The sequence below is a fragment of the Erithacus rubecula genome (assembly GCF_903797595.1).
Source record: "Erithacus rubecula genome assembly, chromosome: 9".
NCBI classification, from domain to species: Eukaryota; Metazoa; Chordata; class Aves; order Passeriformes; family Muscicapidae; genus Erithacus; species Erithacus rubecula.
In genome coordinates, this window is record NC_136660.1 from 17497097 (window position 1) to 17517625 (window position 20529).

The 20529-nt window shown below is 38.3% G+C and overlaps 1 protein-coding gene across 5 annotated transcripts in view; it reads left to right on the top strand.

The window, feature by feature from the left end:
* MAPK8 (mitogen-activated protein kinase 8) overlaps positions 1-20529 on the top strand; it is a 40208-nt gene that overhangs the window by 4348 nt on the left and 15331 nt on the right. For all 5 annotated transcript variants that reach the window (XM_079312864.1, XM_079312862.1, XM_079312860.1 and 2 more), the window contains exons 2-5: positions 14497-14663; positions 17231-17360; positions 18578-18636; positions 18761-18899. In XM_079312864.1, coding sequence (XP_079168990.1) covers positions 14542-14663; positions 17231-17360; positions 18578-18636; positions 18761-18899 — 450 coding nt within the window. In that variant the 5' untranslated portion in view covers positions 14497-14541. The remainder of the gene's footprint in view (positions 1-14496; positions 14664-17230; positions 17361-18577; positions 18637-18760; positions 18900-20529) is intronic.

Genomic DNA, 20529 nt, shown 5'->3' on the forward strand with positions numbered 1-20529 from the left:
AGTGTGGTCATCCCAGCAAGCAGCTTCATGGACCAAAGCACTCTGAATTCCAGCTAGTCACAGTAGCAGTCCATGACTGTACAGGAGTGGCAGGACTAGTGGCAGCTGGAAGAAAGAAAAAGGGCCATGGTAGATCCATAAATCTCTCTAATGCTTGTGCTGCCTTGAGATGTCCTGCATCTTATTTGTTTCTATAAGTTCTCACATATTTTTCTATTTAGCAAAACCAACCAGAGGTCCTAGTGAAAGTGAGGTGAGCAGTACAGACAGTTACAACCCAGAGTAAGCATTCTGTATTTTAACAAAGCAGCTGTCCTGGTATGAACCTGTAGTCTTTTAATATGTGAATACAGCTGCTCATGTGTGGCTCTTGAGAGAATTGTGTAGGAAATCTGGTGTTAGGGATGGCACATCCTTGAGAATCCTGGATGTATTTTTTGTAGCTTTAGCACCTAAGATGATGTTGGAATAAGCAGAATTCACAATGCTTACTTGCAATACCATGTAAAAATACACAGCTTTGAAGATGTAATCCTAATGTTAAATTTTACTATGGAAACAGTAAAAGTGAATGCCATGGCTGGCATGCCAACCTGCATAAATCTTGGTGAATTCTGGGTTGTTTAGTTTGTTTTGTATGGTGACAAACATGGTGGTCACCGTCATAGAAGAAAGAGTAGTAACATGATAACCTGAAAAGGTTTATTAGTGGGATGTGGGCTAGGTTCACTTGTTTCATTTCATGCCAAGCAGTGACTACTCAGGAGACACACAGTAACAGAAAGGTCCTTGTGCATGGCAGTGGCTCGTTTAATGAGCAGCAAAGCCTTCCAGCAGTGGGTGACTTTCATTTGCACAGTTGCAGCAGTGCAAGACTCATCCTTGTTGAACAATGGACAGGATTTCTTTTACTGTTTTTTTTTAAAAAGCATTACAAGGCTCTTGTGCTACTTAAGTGTCAAGATGGTGGAAGAAAAAAGACAGTTCTGTTTATAATAAGATTATATTGGACATAGAAAGGTTTTACTAATGCTAGCACGGCAGTGTCGGAAAATTCAGAAAACCTTGATGTGCTGAGGGCTACTTTATTCTCCCCCTATTTTAGTTTATTTGAAATTCTTTCTTAGTTTTCCTCAGAAAATTTCTCTTCACAGCTCTTTGTAGCCATGTCCACCAGCGCTAGTGTACAGTGCACAGCAGTGCTTCTGAAGGCTAATATTCTTATTTAAAGAGTGGAAATTCTCAAAATCTTCATATTTTTGGAAACTTTTGTCATATGGTAAGGAATATTTCTTTTTAATTTGGGTCAGCTGGCCTAATTGTGTGTCCTCCCAGGATCTTGCCCACCCCCAGCCCCTTGCTGGGGGAATGCTGGAGAGCCAGCACTGGCACTGCCAGCTCTGCTCAGCAGCAGCCAAAGCTCTGGGGAGTTATCAACCCCTTGTAGCTCCCAGTGCAAAGCACAGCACTGAGGGCTGGTGTGGGGAGATGAGCTCTGGCTCAGCCAGGCCCAGTAGCAGCTGGTAGCACAGAGATGTTCCCATCATTCCTGACTGGCCCAGCCTTGGGCAGCAGCAGGTCCATCTTGGCACCAGCTGCTGTTGGCTCTGCTGGGCATGCAGGAAGCTTCTGGCAGCCTCTCACAGAAGCCACCCCAGTAGTCCCCCTGCTACCAACACCTGGCCATGCAAACCCATGCACTGGGGCAGAGCATCAGGCACTGCTGGAGTCTAAGAGAAACGGGACAACAGAACAGACTGTTGCTGTTGGTAGTTATTGGTGTAGTTCCCTACAAATTGCCCAGATAGTAGCTGCTTTATTTTGGAATGTGCTGCCTTCCTTCCCTCCCCACTCCCAAGAAATTATTGTGCAAAGTACTGTATTGTGTTACAAGAGGTATCTCTGAAGGCATTCTTAGTGCTGAAGTTGTCATGTGTTGCAGTTTTTGTTCCATTCTAAACCTCTTATTACAGAGGTATTTTATGCCAAATACTTTAGACAGGATTTCATAGCACATTAATCTGCTTGTATTTCACAGATAAATGCATGAATTAACAAAAGTAGCACACTCATAATTGGATTCTAAATTTTTCGTAGCTGGGATTAAAAGTTAAAATTACTGTAGTTTTAAAACATTCTGAAGACCTTTTTCCCAGCTGTTACCCAAATCCTTCCTTCCTCTAATGTTCTATAGCTATTGTCCTCTTGATCGCTGATATTTGATTACTATTTTAGGTCACTTGGTATCTTTTGTTTGCTGTTGTCCTTTAAAACAATTAAAGAACCATTTAATTTGTTGTTTTTTGGGGTTTTTTTTCTGAAATATTTGGCTTTTTAATGCTTTTTTTCCCCCTGCAAGAAGAGGTTAAAGACCAAACATTTCCTACTACGATGAGAGTAATCCTGGGGCGGGATTTTCCTTCTAAATTTGTGCAAGCTCATTGAAGCACTCTGAGTTATATTCACTGGCTTATTTTGCTGATAGTTTGCCTCTTTGTTGCTTTTCCAATGGTCATTGGATTTGCAGAGAGTTACCATGTGCAGGCAGCCTTTGTGGAATGGGGGGAATTAGCAGGCCCTTGGGTAGTCAGCTGAAATACTGTTGTGCCCTCATTAGTAATTTATTCATGTTTATTTCAAGTTATATATGGTTAAGCTTTTTCAAGTACCTGAGGAAGATGAATGGGCCATGACAGATCATTCTGCCAAAAGGGAGCTACATAAAGCAACGTGGAATGGCATTCCCTAGAATGCAGTAGTTTCAGTCATGGTTCAGGCATGATTATGATTAAACGTGTTTTCTGGGTCCAGCAGATTGCACTTCTGACAGTTACATTGGATGCTTAAAATAGAACAGCTTGTTGGACTGTTGCTTTACTGAATTTTCACTGGTTTCATATTTTAAGAATGCTATTTAAAAAAATAAAAAAATTGTCAAATACCACCCTGCAATAAATGTGAATATCTTAAGTTTTTTAAAAACTGTGTACCTTGATTTTTCTCTCCATTTACTGTTCTTTTCTATAATCTTCTATTTGAAAAAGGATTAAGGAATTGGAAGATCCTTGTCTTATCCTATTATTTCTGAAAAGGAGAGTTTTGCTAAGAATAGTCTTTTAATCTGTTGTCATAACAGCTTCTTTGCCAAAATGTAGGGTAACATGAGTTTTCTTTTGTTGAAGCTATTGTAGTTTATGGTTTCTGTGACAGAAGTGACCTGGAAGATACAGTGATTTGCTTCATGTATTGTGATAATAGAATTCGTCATGGAATCAATCTGTAGTGAGCTTCATATGACATTGCACTGAAGAAGCTGTAGAGATGCTCTCCTCTCAAATGAAGTACAGCAGAGTTTGCAGAGTGGTATTTTTTTTTCTGTAGGTATAGCACTGTTCATTCTGATAATGCTTGTCCTAGAAAAATGCTACCTAATAAATTTCTTCATGGTTAATTAAAATCGCAGTTCAGGAGTCCGTACAAAAAATTCAAGAGGAAAGGTAGGATGAGAATCTTCATCATTAGAAATGCCAATTTACAGGCTGTTTAGTATTGCATGCTGCAGCCTGTCTGTCTCATTTACAGCCTCCTGGCATTTGATTCTAAAGCCTGTTTTAAAGGGAATAGAAGATACTTTTCTGAAAGAGTCTCTCCTGATATCTAATGACTTAAAACAAGAATATTTAAGAATAGATGAACTCTTCAGTGCATTCCATTACAAATACATAATTTTAATAATAATAATTAATACTGTACAACCTCCTTTGTTAAGCTTTGTGTGACGTGTAGCCTTATCACAAAATACAGCCCCCTGCAAAACATGTAATGCACAATACTGTATTGCAGCAGAGTGGCACTGAACTAGATTAGAAGTGATCTGTAGCTTGGTGAGAATTAGTTAAGTGTTGTTGGCCACAGGTGAGGGTTTTCCAGAGAGAGTGCACTGGTATTCCAGAGCAGCTGTGTTGTAGGAGTTGACTGTGAGAAATGCTAGGAAGTTGTATGTGTTGCTGTCTTTCTTTTGATTTGGATTACCAGGACTGTGTCTATCACCAAAATCAACTTGAAAGCCGCAGATAAAGTTTGGGGAAATCTTAAGCTTTGTAACTCTTAGTGCAGCTTTCAGGATTTATGTGTTTATGTTGGTGTCTTTCTCTAGAGAGAGCTTCATGTTTAGATTATGTATCTTTTAAGATACTGTATTTCAGAAGCTTGGAAATCTAGATAGCAGGTGGTGAAGAAATGTGAGGTTTCGTTTCCCTGTCACAAACTGGCAGACTCTTCTGCTTGCTTAGAGGAGATGGAGGTGGCTGAAGGAATAGTAGATAAGCAAGCACAAATTTTCACCTTTACATGGAGCTAATAGCATGCATTCACTTATGCATCTTTCTTTCCTTGCCTTCAGCTACTCTAAGTCTCTATATTTTGACTTATCTTCTCATTCTTTTGTTTTCTGAATCTTAATTTTCTTTAACTTCCCATGTGATCAAGATAAAGCTGCTGGTGGCTGTAGCATGTATTTTACCTAATTGGCAGGCAAGCCCTAAGCCAAAAGTCTGGATAATTTCTTCTATGACCAGCTGCTTTAGTCACAGTTGTAAAAGAGAGATAAAACTGAGTAGCTCAGAGCACCAGAAATGAATCAGTTACCTGACTGCTTTAGGTAATGTGTGTAAGATAACAGAAACATACAGACCATGTGGCTTTTTAACTGTGCTTTATGGCAGTCTCTTTAATTGTCCTGTGCCATTAACAAGCAATGCCTCTGCTTTTCATGGATGACTATTACATGCATTTTTTTAGTATGTTTTGTAGTAGAAGGGCTGTAATTTATAGACTAATGGCATTATGGGACTGTTGCAGAGTAGAGAGAAATGTAGGTGCAAAAGGAAGAATGTGGATTAAGTGAAATTCTCTCAATAGGAAATTTACTGATAAAAAGCAAAAAATGTCTATTTTGAAAAGAGAATCACTGCAAAACTTAATTGTTTGTAAGTAATTTATTGTGGGTCCATTTGTTACTTGGTTCTTCATTATCCTGCTTGTGCAAGGTGTATGATGTGCTTTATGTGACTGAAGAATTCAGTTATGAGATGAATTCAATTTGATATTAAACAAAACTAATGTTTTAGTGGTATCATAAATGATTGTCTTAATTTGGATGTTTTGCAGGAGATGTTTCACAGTATGAGAATTTGCTTTAGAAACGTGTGGTGATACTAATTTGTATGTAGAGAGTGCTCAGAAGCTGTGAATGCAGGTTCAGCAGTGGAAGTTGATGCTGCTGACCGTTGTTCAGCAGGCAGGATGAGAAAATACTGGTGTGTTGTACTTGGTTTGCATAAATGCTTGCTTTGAGCTTCTGAGGGAAATGTGATGTGGAGGTGCTGACTCTGCCTGTGCTCCATGGGGAGCAGTGTGTGAGATCCCTGGTGGAGCTTTGGTGGTTCTGTCTGTTCCAGCTGCCCCAGCAGTGCTAGGAGATGGCTCACCTGGAGCAGTGTTTAACAACAGGAGTTGTTTCTTGTGGCTTTCTGCATGTTTGCATGTGATTCCACACTGCCTGTTTATAGGCAGTATCCATATTCTGCTAGTTTTAGTCTTAATTTTATTGTTGCCAGTCCCAGGTCTTTCCTTAGATCTGAATCATTTTGACAGTGTACCAGATTGTTCAATGGTACTTGAGACAAGGAAGTGGAAAAGCTCATGTTCCAGTTGCCTAATGCAGAAATCCCTGTCTCCAACTTTAGGTTTCCCTGATTTCAGGTTCAGCTGTTATTATTTTGGCATTGGTGACTGCACCTATGAGTGATTGCTATTTCAAGCTGACTAGTGTTTGAATGGAATTTGATGCAGGGTGTTCCAGCAATGATGCATAAAACATAATGTTGAAAATTAGTTGTTTGAGCTCATTCCTGATTTTTTTATTAACCTTTTATTGTGAGTTTTGAAACCATTTGGGGTGAGGTTCCCAAAGTAGTGGAGTCTTTAGTGGAAACATTTACTTTTGGTTAGATGCTATAGTATTGATCAGGTAAGTCTGGCAGGGGAAGTGCTAGAGAACATGCCAACTTCAAGTTCCTGTCTGTGTGACTAACTCTGCAAATATAATCCCTGGAGCATCCCTGCTTCAGTGACAACACAGACCATGTCTGTCCTCAATGTCAGTGAAATTGGCTTTTTCAAGAGAGGCTGAGTAACAGCATGAAAAGGGAAAACTCAAGGGGCTGCATTAGTCAGCAGCTGCTGCTGGGAGCTCTGCTTGGGAAATAAATACATTCCTCTTTCCTGGAGAGATTCTTGCCTGGCTGCCAGTAATAATTCCCCTCTCCTGTCCCTCCCTTCAGAGCAAACAAGGAAGCTCCCAGTGTTAGTGGTGGTTGGAGATCAGGCTGTTTACCTGTGCTCTACTGGCACAGCCCCTTTGTGGGCTAACTGAAGTGACTGAAAGAAGCAGCAGGTCAGTTTAATTAGGATGAAAAACCATGCATTTTTAACATGGATAAAAAAGGGACTGTCTCTGATCTGGAAGCTGGCTTTCAGTAGATATGAAATTTTATGGACTTACTTTGCCCCATTCCATTTTAGTTTATAAAGTACATGAATATTAAGCATGAATATTAAGGTGGGGAAGATTTAAAATGCAGGAAGCTTGCTAAGTGTAACTTAGGTAAAAGAAAAAAGTTGCTGATTGTGTTTTCTATGAAGCAGTTTTCTCCTTTCCCGCCCCTGAAATTCTACTACAAAAATATAAAAGGTAAAAGTTCACCTGTTTTTGTAAGGGGAAAAAATAGAGGGCTGAGCATGGTCTCTGTTGAAGAATTTTTTTGATAAATTGAATAGCTCTGGTGTTTCCCTAGAATATCCTCAGTTCATCCTCAAGGCACTTGGATTCTAATCTTCTGCATCATCCTCATTGTGTGTTTTACAGATGGGGTTAAAAACCACCCAGATGTTCCTCTATTAATTCAGGCTCTGCTTTGTTGTTATTTTTGTTTTCATGTTCTCCTTGGTAAATTTAAAATATTTATTTCTGTTTTGATTCAGGTTCTGGAAAAACTCTTCAGTCACTACTAATCAGGCTGAAAACTCGTAAGACCTTGTGGCTCTTGAGGCCCTTTATGCTTTTTATATTCTTATATCTGGAGCTGAGCATGTCAAGAAAGCTCCCTCTAGGTAAGGTAATAGGATTACTTGTCTGTTCCATTCCAAACAGAACTGGTATTTTGGGGAAAGGCATCAGTTGTGAAGATTAAAATCACATTGGCAGACACTGTTAACCTGTGCTGTTTAAGTGGTAGGGACCTCCTTGCTATTAAAGGGCTTCCAGGTGTCTTTTGACATGCATAATTAAGTTCAGTCTATTGCAGTTGCCTTGAAATAAGTGGTCTTCTATGGAAACTGTAGTAAGGTGACTACTACCCAAGAAAAGACTGCTGGAATGCTGGTTTATTTCCCTAAATGTCCTCCCCTTCTAGTAGACTCCTCAAATTACAGCAACTGTCTTCATAAGGTGAGATGGCAGATACATATGAAGAAACTATGTCTATTTTCTGAGATGACAAGAAACAGTCATCATGTGATCCAGCTGGAGCATGCTGTTAGTCACTGTAAGCTGCAACATTAAATTATTGCAAAGGTTGCATTCGTATTAATGGATTTTGTCCATTGTTTAACTCTGTGTAGTTGTTCCCTGTTAAATTGTACTGGCTGACATTAAAAGAGAGGGCTCTAAATCTTTGCAAGAGATTTATCAATCTGGCAATAATATTTGCCAAACCAATAAGTAATGTCTTTGTTTAAACAGCCCATATTACATTTTCTTGATTCATTTGCTGTGTGTACTCAGGAATATTTTGCTTTACAGCTAAATTTATTTTTCTATACCAAACTGTTCATCTTTTTTGAAATCACCAGCTTTAGTGGAGAAAGCCATCTGTTTATTGTTAAATACTCAACAGGTTCTGGGAAGTCAAGTAATTGGCTTTGAATTCTCCATATAAAAATGGCTATAAAAATGTAACAGTCCTAAAGTTAAAAAAAATTAAATGTGCCTTAAGTTTCTTGTCTTTGAGCAAACTGGAGTGACACTACCCTTTTCTGTTTGAACTTGAAAGCAGTCAGCAAGTCATAACATAGAAATCTTAATGTGCCCTTGTTGTGCAGTTTTCCCCAGTCTCAGTACTTCTTTTCTTGGTGAACATTGAGATCACCTTTAATTTACTGCATCTGTAACTAGTGAAGTTTGACTACTTGGTGAAGAAAAGATATGTTAAAATGTAGTTATTTTAAGAAATGCACCTGTGCTGTGCTTCAGACCTGAGCTATACAAGAATCACTCCAGTATATTTGTGGTTTTGTTTAATAGCTCCTGAGATGAGAGTAGAGTTTCAGTTTGTGCTGTGCCACTTGTCCTGTGGGTGGTGTGAGCAGGGCAGTTCTGTTGGTGCAGGTGTGCAGTAGCTGGGGAGAGGCACTGCCATGGCCAGTGCTCATCAGCTGGAGCCTCATTAGACACTCCTCAGCATTAGGAGTGGTTCAGGCAACCCTCTGCAGGTTGTTCAGCTTAAAACCATCTGTGAAAGCATAATTTGAAAGCCATGCAAATCCTAGAGACATCAGTGAGAATATTCCAATTTAGACTAAGCTTCAAGTTTGTAGACATCTTTGGCATTTGTAATGATTTAGTAATATATTTCTGCAGTTTTCACCCAGCGAATGTTAACTCCCTTTTCCAAATTTTCCAAATGTTCTATCTGCATTAATATTTAACAGAGCTGGAAGTATTGCAAAATACAACATTCAGTTTTGAGGGCAGCATGGACAAACAAAACATTAAAACCATAATTACATCTGAGACTAACTGAATGAGCTGTGAAGTTACCTTTAGAGACAATTATTTTGTTTTCTAAATTTGAGTCTTTGAAGTAAGCATATGTGAAAGCTAGGCTGTGTTTACACTATCCATTTAGCAGGTGTCCACAAACCTTTAAACATGACAGCTGAAAATTGGACAAGCATTCAAAAACACATGATGCATACCAATCAGCTGTGTGTGAACTGTATTTTCACAAAGAAATTAAATAAAATTCATTAATGCTAGAGCTTTATATACACAGTCCATTTGTTTTGTATTCAGTAGTGAGCTAGCATGTACTTGAAGGACTGTTGGATGTTTCTAGGTCAACCACAGATTCTTTCAGAACATTCATTTTCATGGTGTTAGATGCCCTCTAAATGGAGTTACTGAATCATCATTGCTAGGTAGCTTATGTTTTTATATTATGTTGATCATACTACTATTTAATGTGTTAATACATATATTTGTTTTATTTTAAAATTGCCTTCTTCCATTTCTGCATCTCTTTGACTGTCATGGTTTTCATCTTTTGTCAGCCCTACTTCTGAGCAGCTCCTGTAGTAATCTTTCACTGTAGAACAGTTTTTCCAGCACATGTAGATGGATTGTTAGTTGGTGTTTGTGTTGTACCTCAGACATGCCTTGCACCAAAGGCTGTTTGCTGGCTTAGCATCCAGAGCTTCTTCTAAGACTATGCCTGCTTGATGCTTGCTTATTTAGGAGAGGATTGCTTTAGAAATCACAAACATGAAAACCAAAGTCTCATTTAATGCAAAACTTGTAGTTAATAATGGTTGTTCCTATCTTTGGTTTTTCTTATTTCTTATGTTTTATTATATTTCAGGATACTGGGGTATGAAAATATCTTCTCAGCTGTACCTCTTTCTGCAGTAGAAATAAGCTGAATATGCATAATTTCTTACATGGAAAGATACTCCTAGAGAAGGGATTCTGCATTATAGCGGAGGATGAATCCTGAATTTTCATGTAGTATTGTGCTTAATATACGTTGTTTTCAACATGATCTCTGATTTCAAAAGCACTGTCTTGGTCTGCATTTGATGTGAAGGCTAGCAGGTGTCATAGTCAAGAAAATACTCATTCATAGTGGTGCTGTGCAGAAGGCGAATGCCCAGATGTCTTGGGGAAAGCACATGGTTTTCAAATTATTTTCTAATTGTGGATACATAAACTTGCTATGCTTAATCAGGGGCCCATGAGCTGAGCATGTTTTTAATTACCTGCTGTTTTAGCTACACTTCTTGGACTTCTAGTGCAGATGATTTTTGAAGGTAAAATTTGAGCTTGCCCAATTGCAGCCAGAATGAGACAGTGAGGACAGGCCTGGTTGCCATCTGTCCCACGAGCTCTGCTCAGCTGAACCTCAGTGGAGCCACACGGTGCCAGCTCTGGTCCAAACACCTTCTGCTCATTGCACTCTGCAGTGCTCCTGCTCTGGGGTCCCTTCAGAGCACTGACCAGTGCTGTCATATGTGTAAAAAGCATTAAATTGAACTGTCTGGAATGAGTATCAAGCCATCTCTTCCCTGCCTTCTAAAGAAATCAATTTATACACTCTGCAAGGACAAATTTGCCAAATATATTTCTATTGTTTATATAATTTTCCACTGCAGATTTTTGGTTTTTTTTTGTTTTTTTGGGTTTTTTGTTTGGTTTTGGTTTTGTAATTCTCATTGTTTTAATCTGGCCATTTCTATGGTTTTTAACATACCTGCAGTAGGACTTTTAAATTGAAAGCTGTCTGAACAAAGTATTAGCTCCTCCCTTTCCCATGGTGCCTTTCTATCCCAAACCCATCTGTTTCTCCAATCTATTTAGGCTATACTGGAAAAAAAAAAACCACCAAACTTATATTGTTCATACATTGTCCTGTATCTTGATTAATAAACAATGTTTTCTATAATAGGGCCAAAATTTAGTGTTGAATTATGCTGTCTTCCATATATCTTGAACTCAACAAGTTTATGAAGAACAGTCTTGTTGAGACATGCTTAAGGTACATGCCTTTATTCAAGCAGAAGCAAATGGCAAATGTGTGCATATTTGGGTATGAACAATGCTACACATGGTTTCTTTACTGTTCTAAATATGCTTATTTTAAACTTGGATGAAGACTTTTGCTCAAACTTAATTTTTAGTATTATTCACTTGTGGATGAGAAAGTGTCAGTGAAACAATTTATAAATGTCCATACTTTTTAAGGTTAGCCATGATACTTCCATAGATAAATGCTACTTGCATTTTCATGGAGCTTTTTTTTTTTCATGTTGACCATCTGAAGTCTCCTGAGGAACTGTTGAGCTGTAGTTGCTCTTAGTGAATTCAGAATAAAACCAGCCTTGCAGGTCCCCTAGGGGATTTCACTCTGGATATAGTGTTACTTTCAATTCCTACAATTTTTGTTGTGCTTCCTTGGGTAAATTGTACTTACAGCAATACAAAGAAGTAATAAGCACACAGGAATATCTTAGAATTCAGTTTGAAATATCCTTATCTTGACTGACTGCAGGCTGCCAGTAAAAGGTTGCCATGTAGTGTCATTTGCTTAGGCACGGTATTTTCAGGAAAGGCACAATGTGTGAGAAGAAATTGAAGTTTTTTGTGGGATTCTTTCCATGCTGACAGTTGACACTATTCCAACAAGTTGACAGTTAATGGGACAAATGTATTATTAGTTTCCTCATTAATAATAGAAATCTCCATCCTCCCTCTCTTTCCATATGTGTGCTTCTGCAGCATTGCTAGAAAATGGAACAAAATGTCAAATTTCAGACAGGGGAATTTATCTGATATAGCTTAATCACATTTTAATGAAGGACATGGCACACATACATTGTGTAAGAATCTTAAAAGCCTGACAGTTTCTGAATTTAGACTTGTGTTAATATTTAAAGATATTTGGATTTTTTGGTGTTGAAGATCTTTGAAGCTAGGCTTCATAAGACTAGTCACCAGTAAATTAACAGGAAAAAAAATAAGCATTTGTCCTTCTGTGAGCTGGACAGGACCAGGCATTTTTTGAGGATGCTTCTTTGAGATGAAGAAAGGGGATTACAGCAGGTTCTGAGCTGAGCAAAGCACTGAATGGAAGCTTGGTTATAAAATGAGAGGCTGGCACTCTCCATGGCTGATGGACAAAACTGTGTAGAAGTTAAGAGACACTGAGGCAAGGGGTGCAGAGGAAATGGATGTTGCCTCAGTCTGAGGAAGCTGTTATTAATGGCCAGATGGAAAGCCAGGGGGCTGGAGGCAGGGGTAAGGCATATGTGATTTCTCTTTGCTAATCTGAGTGCATTACATCTGAGTGCTTTATTTACATCACACAATCACCACACAAAATGTGTAAGAAATTACTTTCCTGAGAATTGTCTCCATGTCTTCTGAAGCACTGAATAAATCTGTTTTATGCTAGGAGAGCGTGCATTTAAAATGAAGAGGGAGACTCTACCTCTTGCTCTCATAGAACAGACTGATAATTTTTGATGAAGGCCAGGTAGGGTTGCTGAAAAAGGAATGATAATTTAACAGCAAGTGGAGATGATCCCTCCTCACTTTGAGATACCTCCCCCTCCTTCCTCATATTATTAGTAAAAATGAACATTGAGTTCACTTATATGCCACTGTATACTAAAATACAGTTATGAATTATAAAATGGTTAGTAAATGCAAGTTTCTTTGTATATACTGCCAAGCATATTTCACAGTTTTGAACATGTAGCAAATTATGAGGCTGCAAGTAAACTTGAAATTATAACCAAAATTTGCTTGGTTATAATACTATGTCTAGGTGTGTATATAAAATCTGTTATTATAAAGGAATTATTTTCTCAGAGGACAGTATCTCTCAAGATCCTTTACTTAAACTATACTTGATTTGTTTCACTCTTTGATTCTATGAATTTTACCAAAATGAACAAAAATGCAATTAAACACTTGGCTTTGGCTATTCAAAATACTGACTTTTAATGGAAAGGTGTTCATTCACCTGGAAACCTTGGAAGGAGAGGAGCAGTCCTTCCTGCATTTGTTTCTGAGGAATTATCCAAGGTGAAATATTAAGCTTCCATTATCTTGATGCTGATGCCAAACAACAGAGCTCTCTCCACTAAGCTGTTCAAGCTGATCCTGCATTGTTCAATGTCACTAAATCTTAAAACAGTTTCAGTGGATTTCAGGGGATTTTATCATTATATGTTGTTGGGCATTTTTATTCCAAAACTATGTGCATGTACATCTGTGAACAGAGTGTTGAGAAAGTGGCAGAATCCAAAGACATAGTGGTAAGGTGAGTAGGGAAGAAAGAGCTGGGGTTGGTGTCATGTATTGCTAAGAAATTAGGCTTTTGGTCTCCTGCCCCAGTAAGCTGACCTGCACCCTACCAGTTTTTTCTTTGTGTTAAGGAACACTATTGCCCAATTGTGCCTCCTCTGTCAACTGGGGAAGGAAGCCTTTGACAAAACTGCCAAAATACTGAGAGAAGCTGCTTTGGTATTTAGTTTACTCATTATAACAGAGGGTTGGTTTTTTTGACAGCATTTTGGAAAGGCGGTCTTTAAATTGACATTTTCTTTTGACATAAATGCTAATTGAGGTATTACATTTTTAAATACTACTTGTGCAATATTTGTTATTTTTTGTGGAGGCAATATTTACACTGTCTGTGTTCTCAAAGCTTGCTTAAAATTTAACAAATGTATAGTGTGGCATATGGAAGCTAAGAATCTCTTTGGGACTGTTGAACATCATAGGAAAATGTTCCTCAAGTTAATAACAATGGAAGACAGCATGATGTCACTCTGAAGAAACAAAGACAATTCTTCTAGTGAAATACTTGCACTACTAGGCATGTCTTATAGCTACACTCAAAACCTGTGTGAAGGCTAAGTTAAAAGTGCACAGTTAGCATCAAAGAAATGAGAAATATTACTGTAAAAGCCACAGTGCAGTTTATTTCTTCTCCTGTGGACATCTGCATTGCAGTGTTGTATTTCTTTTTTAATACGTGGGGACTTGGGTGGAATATACATCCTTTTCTCTTACTTTTGTTCTCTCTGTGATTATTACTATTCCTCACAAATTATGTCTGACAAGGCCAGTTTTCCTTTTCTGGCTTCAACAGACTGTATGTGTTTCCATATCAGTGTTAGGTATTCCTGGTGATTGTGACCAAGAGTATTTTAATGATTGCAATATCTGGAAGACTAGTTCATGTTCTGTCACTCTTATTTATGGAATTAAGCAATAATTCAGGTTGAATGGGGCCTCTGGAGAGTGTCTGGCCCAAGCCCTGCTCCCTTGCTGCATGTGTGTGCATGAAGGGATGGTAGCATTCTTGGAGCTCTGGATGATGTGGAGCTTCTTGCCTTTTCCATCTAAGATTTTTGCTACTATCCCTTAACTTTTGGTTTTCTATTATTTTTGACCTTTTAGAATCTTACCTTAGGAACACTCCTAAAAATACAATGTTTCAAACACATGGCATCTTACTCCTGCAGACATTAAAAATAACTTATATTTGCACTTGGGGCTTATTTGGGAAGTGTTAAAAGTAGTTTTGCCTTATGTCAGGTTATATATAGTTGTAAAATCTTACTTTTTGAAATTTCATTTCTTCATAGGCCAGGAGCAAAGTTTGGATGAAGTGAACTAACCAAGTCGCCGTCATGAGCAGGAGCAAGCGAGACAACAATTTCTACAGCGTCGAGATTGGCGACTCGACTTTCACCGTACTGAAACGCTATCAGAATTTGAAACCAATAGGATCAGGAGCACAAGGGATAGTGTGGTAAGGTTGCTCTAAAGTTTAAATAAACCTTTAGGTCTCCTTAACATAGTTTTTTTAGGTGATGTATGTTACAGAGCAGCAGTATGGAGAATTGCCTTTTACAGGCAAAGCAGCAGTGGTAACTGATGGCCATTTTTCCTCAGTGAGGGTGGTTGCTGTTGCTTTTTGACCTGTTCAGCTTTAGAACTGATGCCCTTCTGTGCAAATTCAGCCAGTTGTGCCGAGTCCTGTAAATTACTGGGGGGAAAAGAAACCAGCTAAAGAAACTAATACTAGTCCTAAATCACGCTGTTTGCAGTGAAACAAAAGCCAGAAACACTTTGTATAATATTTGCTGCCTGTAAATGTTTACACTTCTTGAAATGGTTTGTTATGAGTTTGTTTCACTTAGTTTCATAATGTGAGTAGTCCTTGATACCAGGGAGTGGGTATTTGGGATGCTGGCTGTCATATGTGGGTTTGTGATGCAGTTTGTGAAAGTTATGACTTGACAGTGTCATTCTTTGAATAGGAGCTCTGCTGTGTGGGCTGTAAAGTGTCCAGTTGATTTAAATTGTTAACACTAGCTGCTTGTAGGCACAGTTTCCTGTGCAGTGGCATTGCCTCAAAAGAGAAATGTTTGTTTAACCTTCCTGGAAGCTTTTTTCCATGTTTGAGAAGGATGTAAATATCGCAGGACCTTGCAGATTTTTCAGTTTTTTGTAACACTTAAAGATGTTAGCCAGGTACATAAAAATACAAAAAGCATCAAGGAAGAGAAAGTTAGGGGAAAGCATAATGTCAATTCTGTCACCTATTAACTAACTTGATCTTGTCTTGATCAGTGTAAAAAGAATGAGTGGTATAGGTGGGTTTTTAATTCATGTTTGTGTTTTAGCAGGATTAATAAAACAATGTAGTAAGTGTAAATAGAGACTTGAAGAAAGAACTCTCGAAAGAGTTGATTTTGAAATGATAGCTTCTGGCATTAAGCTTACTAGTATTAACTAGCAGCAATGGAAAAACTGATTTGAATTTTGTTTGCATGTGTGTTAATATACTGAGGATGTAGACAGTTGCTTGGCTAGTTTGTTGCTATAGAAATGCCAATAAGATGTTATTACTGTCCTTCTAATGGCCAGTCATATGTTACTACTGCCTGTTTTCTGAATCTGTTGCCTTTCCTAGAGCTGAGATCCCAAAACTGACCATGTAATTACTCTAGGGGGGCTATTCTGTAATTGCTGCTAGTGGTAATTGAAACCTTTTCAGTTAAATTGCAGCTTACTCAGATGAGGACTGTGGTTTAATCTTGCCTCCATGTATCTCCATACAGTGCAATTCTTTAGATTGGAGTTTTTGTTGTCAGTGTGATGGTTTGTATTTGTTCTTTTTTTTTTTTTTTTTTTTTGTAACTGATCCAACTTCATTAGGAGGAATATTAAGTAGATGGCCTGATCCTGAAACAGGCTGCTGTTACAGGGAATGCAGAAGTTTAAATATTAGAACAGGAGTCCCATGTTGGCAGCCTTTCCTAAAATAACCCTTATCTTTGGGGCAGGTGGGGGAATTCCAGATATTGTGGAAAATGTACATCAAAGAAAGTTACCAGAACATGTTGTTCCCATTTTTTTTCTTTAGTAGTGTCTAGAGGTTTTGTTGATGATAAAATACAAATCATTCAAGCCTACATACTACGTAGGCAATCCACTTCTTAAAGTAGTGAGTTGGATTTAAGAGATACTGCTGTTTACTGGCAGATATTCTTCATTTGATTTGAGTACCATTCTTGAGAAGAGACAAGAAAATAATATTTTTCCTGGTGTGACATTTTTAGTAACTGAGAAATATTTCCTGAATCTGCATGGCAGTCAGCTGTTGTATTAGCTCTTACAGGAAAAACAAGCCATGCCTTCCTGTCATGGAAATGTGATATGTAAGGGAGTTGTCTCCAGTAACAGTCTTCATCAGTTAAACAGCCTGTGTCACTGAATCGTATGACAATCTTGGCATTAGTCTGCAAACAAAATGTGTTGGTTTTTTTGTTTGTTTTTTTTGGTTTTTTCCACAGAGTAAAAGCCAGTGACATCTACAGGCTAAAGCTTTCTTAGCATTTTTTTTTTTGTCTTGACTTTGATGCTGTCATTGTCATCAGGATATTAAGCAACTACATAAGTGAAAACATGTGACCTTTCTATAACCTACTTTTCCTGCCTTCTCCCTTTTAGTGTGAAGATTTTATGTAACATTGATGTGCTTTTTCTGTTTGAAGTGTTTTGTATCTTTTTTAGATGGTCTGTTCCTTGAGTGCCAATGAGTGGCAAGAACTCAGTATCTCTGGAAGCAAAAATACTGCATTATATTATAGAGATTGTCATGTGTTAATGCTCTGAAGCTGGGAAATATTTTTAAATTTTGAATCACTCAGCATACAAGAGCACTTTGCTATATCACATTCTTAAACCGGGATAACACTGGAAATTTGGGGTATCTGCAGTCACAATACAAATTAGCTGAGAATGTTTGCAACTGCCACAGCTTAAAAGACCTTGAGACTAGAGATGTGACAATGTTATTTTTAATTGCAGTGCAGCTTATGATGCCATCCTGGAGCGGAATGTTGCAATCAAGAAGTTGAGCCGACCGTTTCAGAACCAAACCCACGCGAAAAGAGCCTACAGAGAGCTGGTTCTCATGAAGTGTGTTAATCACAAAAATGTGAGTGCATGTCCTGCTTCAGATGTTGGAGAATTAACTGGGAGGTCATCCTTTGTCAAAATCTGGAAAATGACTTGAGAGATTTCCATTGCATGATTGTACCTCCATGATAAGTACTGTTAAAACAGAAGAACTGTTATTGGCTAGTTTTAATACCTGCCCAGTCTTTAAATACCCCTTTCAAACTCAGCAAGGGAGTCAGTGTTACATTGCTAAAATTTACAAGCAGCTGCCAAGTAAGAGTACCATGGCTGGTAAGTGCATCCTGCTGCTAGACACAGGAGAAAAAATAAATAGGCTGTATTACCTTTTTCCCCTTGGTGCATGAATGAGTTTAGAATCTTGTGCTGTTACAGCAGTAGCTGTCCAGTGTTTATGAAGCTGTGCAGTAGACAAGATCATGGAAATAGGGAGCAAATAGGTGATAAATTTATGGGAGTTGAACTGCAGAAGGCTGGTGTTTGCTATTTTCTTCCTTCAGAGTCAGATCTGAACCGTCGTCTTTATCTTCTCTTTTAATCCCTCATCAGGAAGATAAAATTTATCCTGGCTGCTGGGGAGGGACAGTGTCATAGGAAACTTGCTCTATCTTGTAGCTTTTTGGGAAAATCTTGTAATTTTTCTCATGGTTGGTTATTATGTGGATTGGCTGAAGGATGTTCCATCTAATAGCATAATTTGTATGATGATAAACTATTGAAAGCCTGCCTGATTATTGATGAGCAGTAGTTTGGCCTCTTTCCTATCCATTCTTAATGCAAAATGTCCTAAAGCAACTGTAAGAACCTGTTATTCTGTTTGGATGAAGTTGTTTTTTTACCTCTGTCACTGGCAAAGTGGTATCTTTTAGGGAGTCTTTGTCAAGTTTTAATTTTATTATTCCTCATGTACCAAAAAAAAAAATCTTACCAGATCTTCAAATTAAAAGTAGGAGGAAGGGGAAGAGTGACTAACCTTCTTAGGTTTTAAGATTTGAATATTATCATGTTAACACACAGAGTGTCTTTAGATTATGTGATTTGTGGAGGAAAATACTCCTTCCAAAATCCTTATATCTGTTTACATCATGTTAGGCCTGGTTGAGCTACTGAGCATCTTGAGTTTCAGTGTATACCTGGAGGTTCATATCACAATAATAGTTACCAGTTTTGAAATGTTGAATCTACAACTTTGCTATTGCTGTGGTACAATTACCCTTCCTCTTCCTCTCCCTACAGATAATCGGCCTACTGAATGTGTTCACACCACAAAAATCCCTGGAAGAATTTCAAGATGTGTAAGTCAGATTTGAGCTAAAGCTGAGAATTTATTTTTAAAGTATTCCTATGAAACGATGAGCAAGATAAAGAATACAGTAAAATGGCAATATTATCTGATTTTTTTTTTTTTTCCTTCATAAGCTACATAGTGATGGAGCTCATGGATGCAAATCTCTGCCAAGTGATTCAGATGGAGCTAGACCATGAACGAATGTCCTATCTTCTTTATCAAATGCTGTGTGGTATCAAACATCTTCATTCAGCTGGGATTATTCATAGGGTAAGTGCACAAAACTGTATAATTTGCATTGCACCTGGTTTTATCTGGAGTGTTTAAAAGATAAAATAAGTTAGAAATAGGAACACTAAGAATGTTTCATAGCCTGTCCCTTAGGCAGGGAGAGAAAGCTGAAAGGAAATCATCACACCTTTTTCCAGTGTAATTCTGGAATGAGCCTTTTGAATGTTTAAATGATTTGATAACAGTCTGCACAGAGCAAACCGAAGATTTTTGCAGTGAGTTACATTACCTCCTCTAATTCTGTGTAATGTTCTAGTTTAGTAGTCATGGCAGGGAAGAATATCTGGAAGCGTCTCTGCCTTTATTGTTTTGGTAACCAAACCTGAAACCTCATCTTTTGAAAGAGCTGCCCGTTTTTCTGCTCCTTTGCTATCAGAGTAATGACTAACTATCTGAAATCTGCAGATAAGATGGTGATGATAAAGACTTGTAATTGGAGCTTGGATTCCAACACCTGTGTGGCACAAATCATTCGCTCAGGTGAATGGTTAGCAGGCAAAACTGACTACAGCTTTTTAATGGCATGTGTGTTGCAATCTAGTCAAGAGATTTTGGATATAAAGTTGCCTGTTCAAGTTGAGCATCTGAAATGTAATGGTGTACAGATTAAAGATTGCTTGAGATTGTCAGGTTGTAACTTTTTAAGTATAATCTTGTCGGTTTGAGAAATCATAAGCTTGTATTTTTGTAGTACTACATTTTTTATTGTGAATTTTCATTTCTGAAGCAATAGAAAAGAGTTAATTAACCTTAGTAATGTGGAGTGGTTTCAGTCCTTACTGCACAGTCTTCCTCATGATGTGCACAGGAGAGCAGATCACAAATGGCAGTTCTGTGCCACTACCACAGGAGTTGCTGTGTTAGGATGCTTGTCCAGATCAGTGGTCCATCACATTGTGACTGAGGTGTTGAATGGTCTGCAAGCTGGATCTGCAGTCTGACACTCCTCTTCAGTGTGCCATCTTTTCCCACGGAAACAGGAAAAATTATTTGAATAGAAAATAGAGCTTGAATGGGCAAATACTGCTTCCTTTTGCTCAGTTCTAGTACTCATCAGCTGCTTCATTCCAGTGAGGAGCTCTGAGATGCAGATGAAATCTTCTTTCTTGCCTGCAATTTCCCTGAACTGCTGTGTTGGAAGAGATGGGCAGGGAAGGGAGAAGCATTGCCTGCAACCAGGCATTGTACCTGATGCTGCTTGGTCTGCCTGTGGGCATTTCAGATAGGCCACTTGGGCTTTTTGCATTATTCTGAGAATGTTTCATTTACTGTCGTGGTGCTACATTGCCTATGACTGAAGTTATGCAGCCTGTGGTCTTCTAATGTATGTGGACATCTGTGGGTCTGAAATAATGGTTTACATGCAATCTCACATTTCCTCTTCAGTACTTAGGTGTGCAGGTTTAATGCTGTGGATTTTCCTAGGTCTTTTTTACTTTCAGAAAACAGTATATATTGTTTGAATGTACTAGAGTAGGTAATGAAAGAATGTCTCTGTGGATCTTAGCACAAGCTTAAGGGAGCTTCTAAAAGTGTGATTGCCTCAGGGTGGTTTGTACTCCTCTGAAGTGAGCATTGATCCTGTAGAAATTGTGGATAAATTTGAACA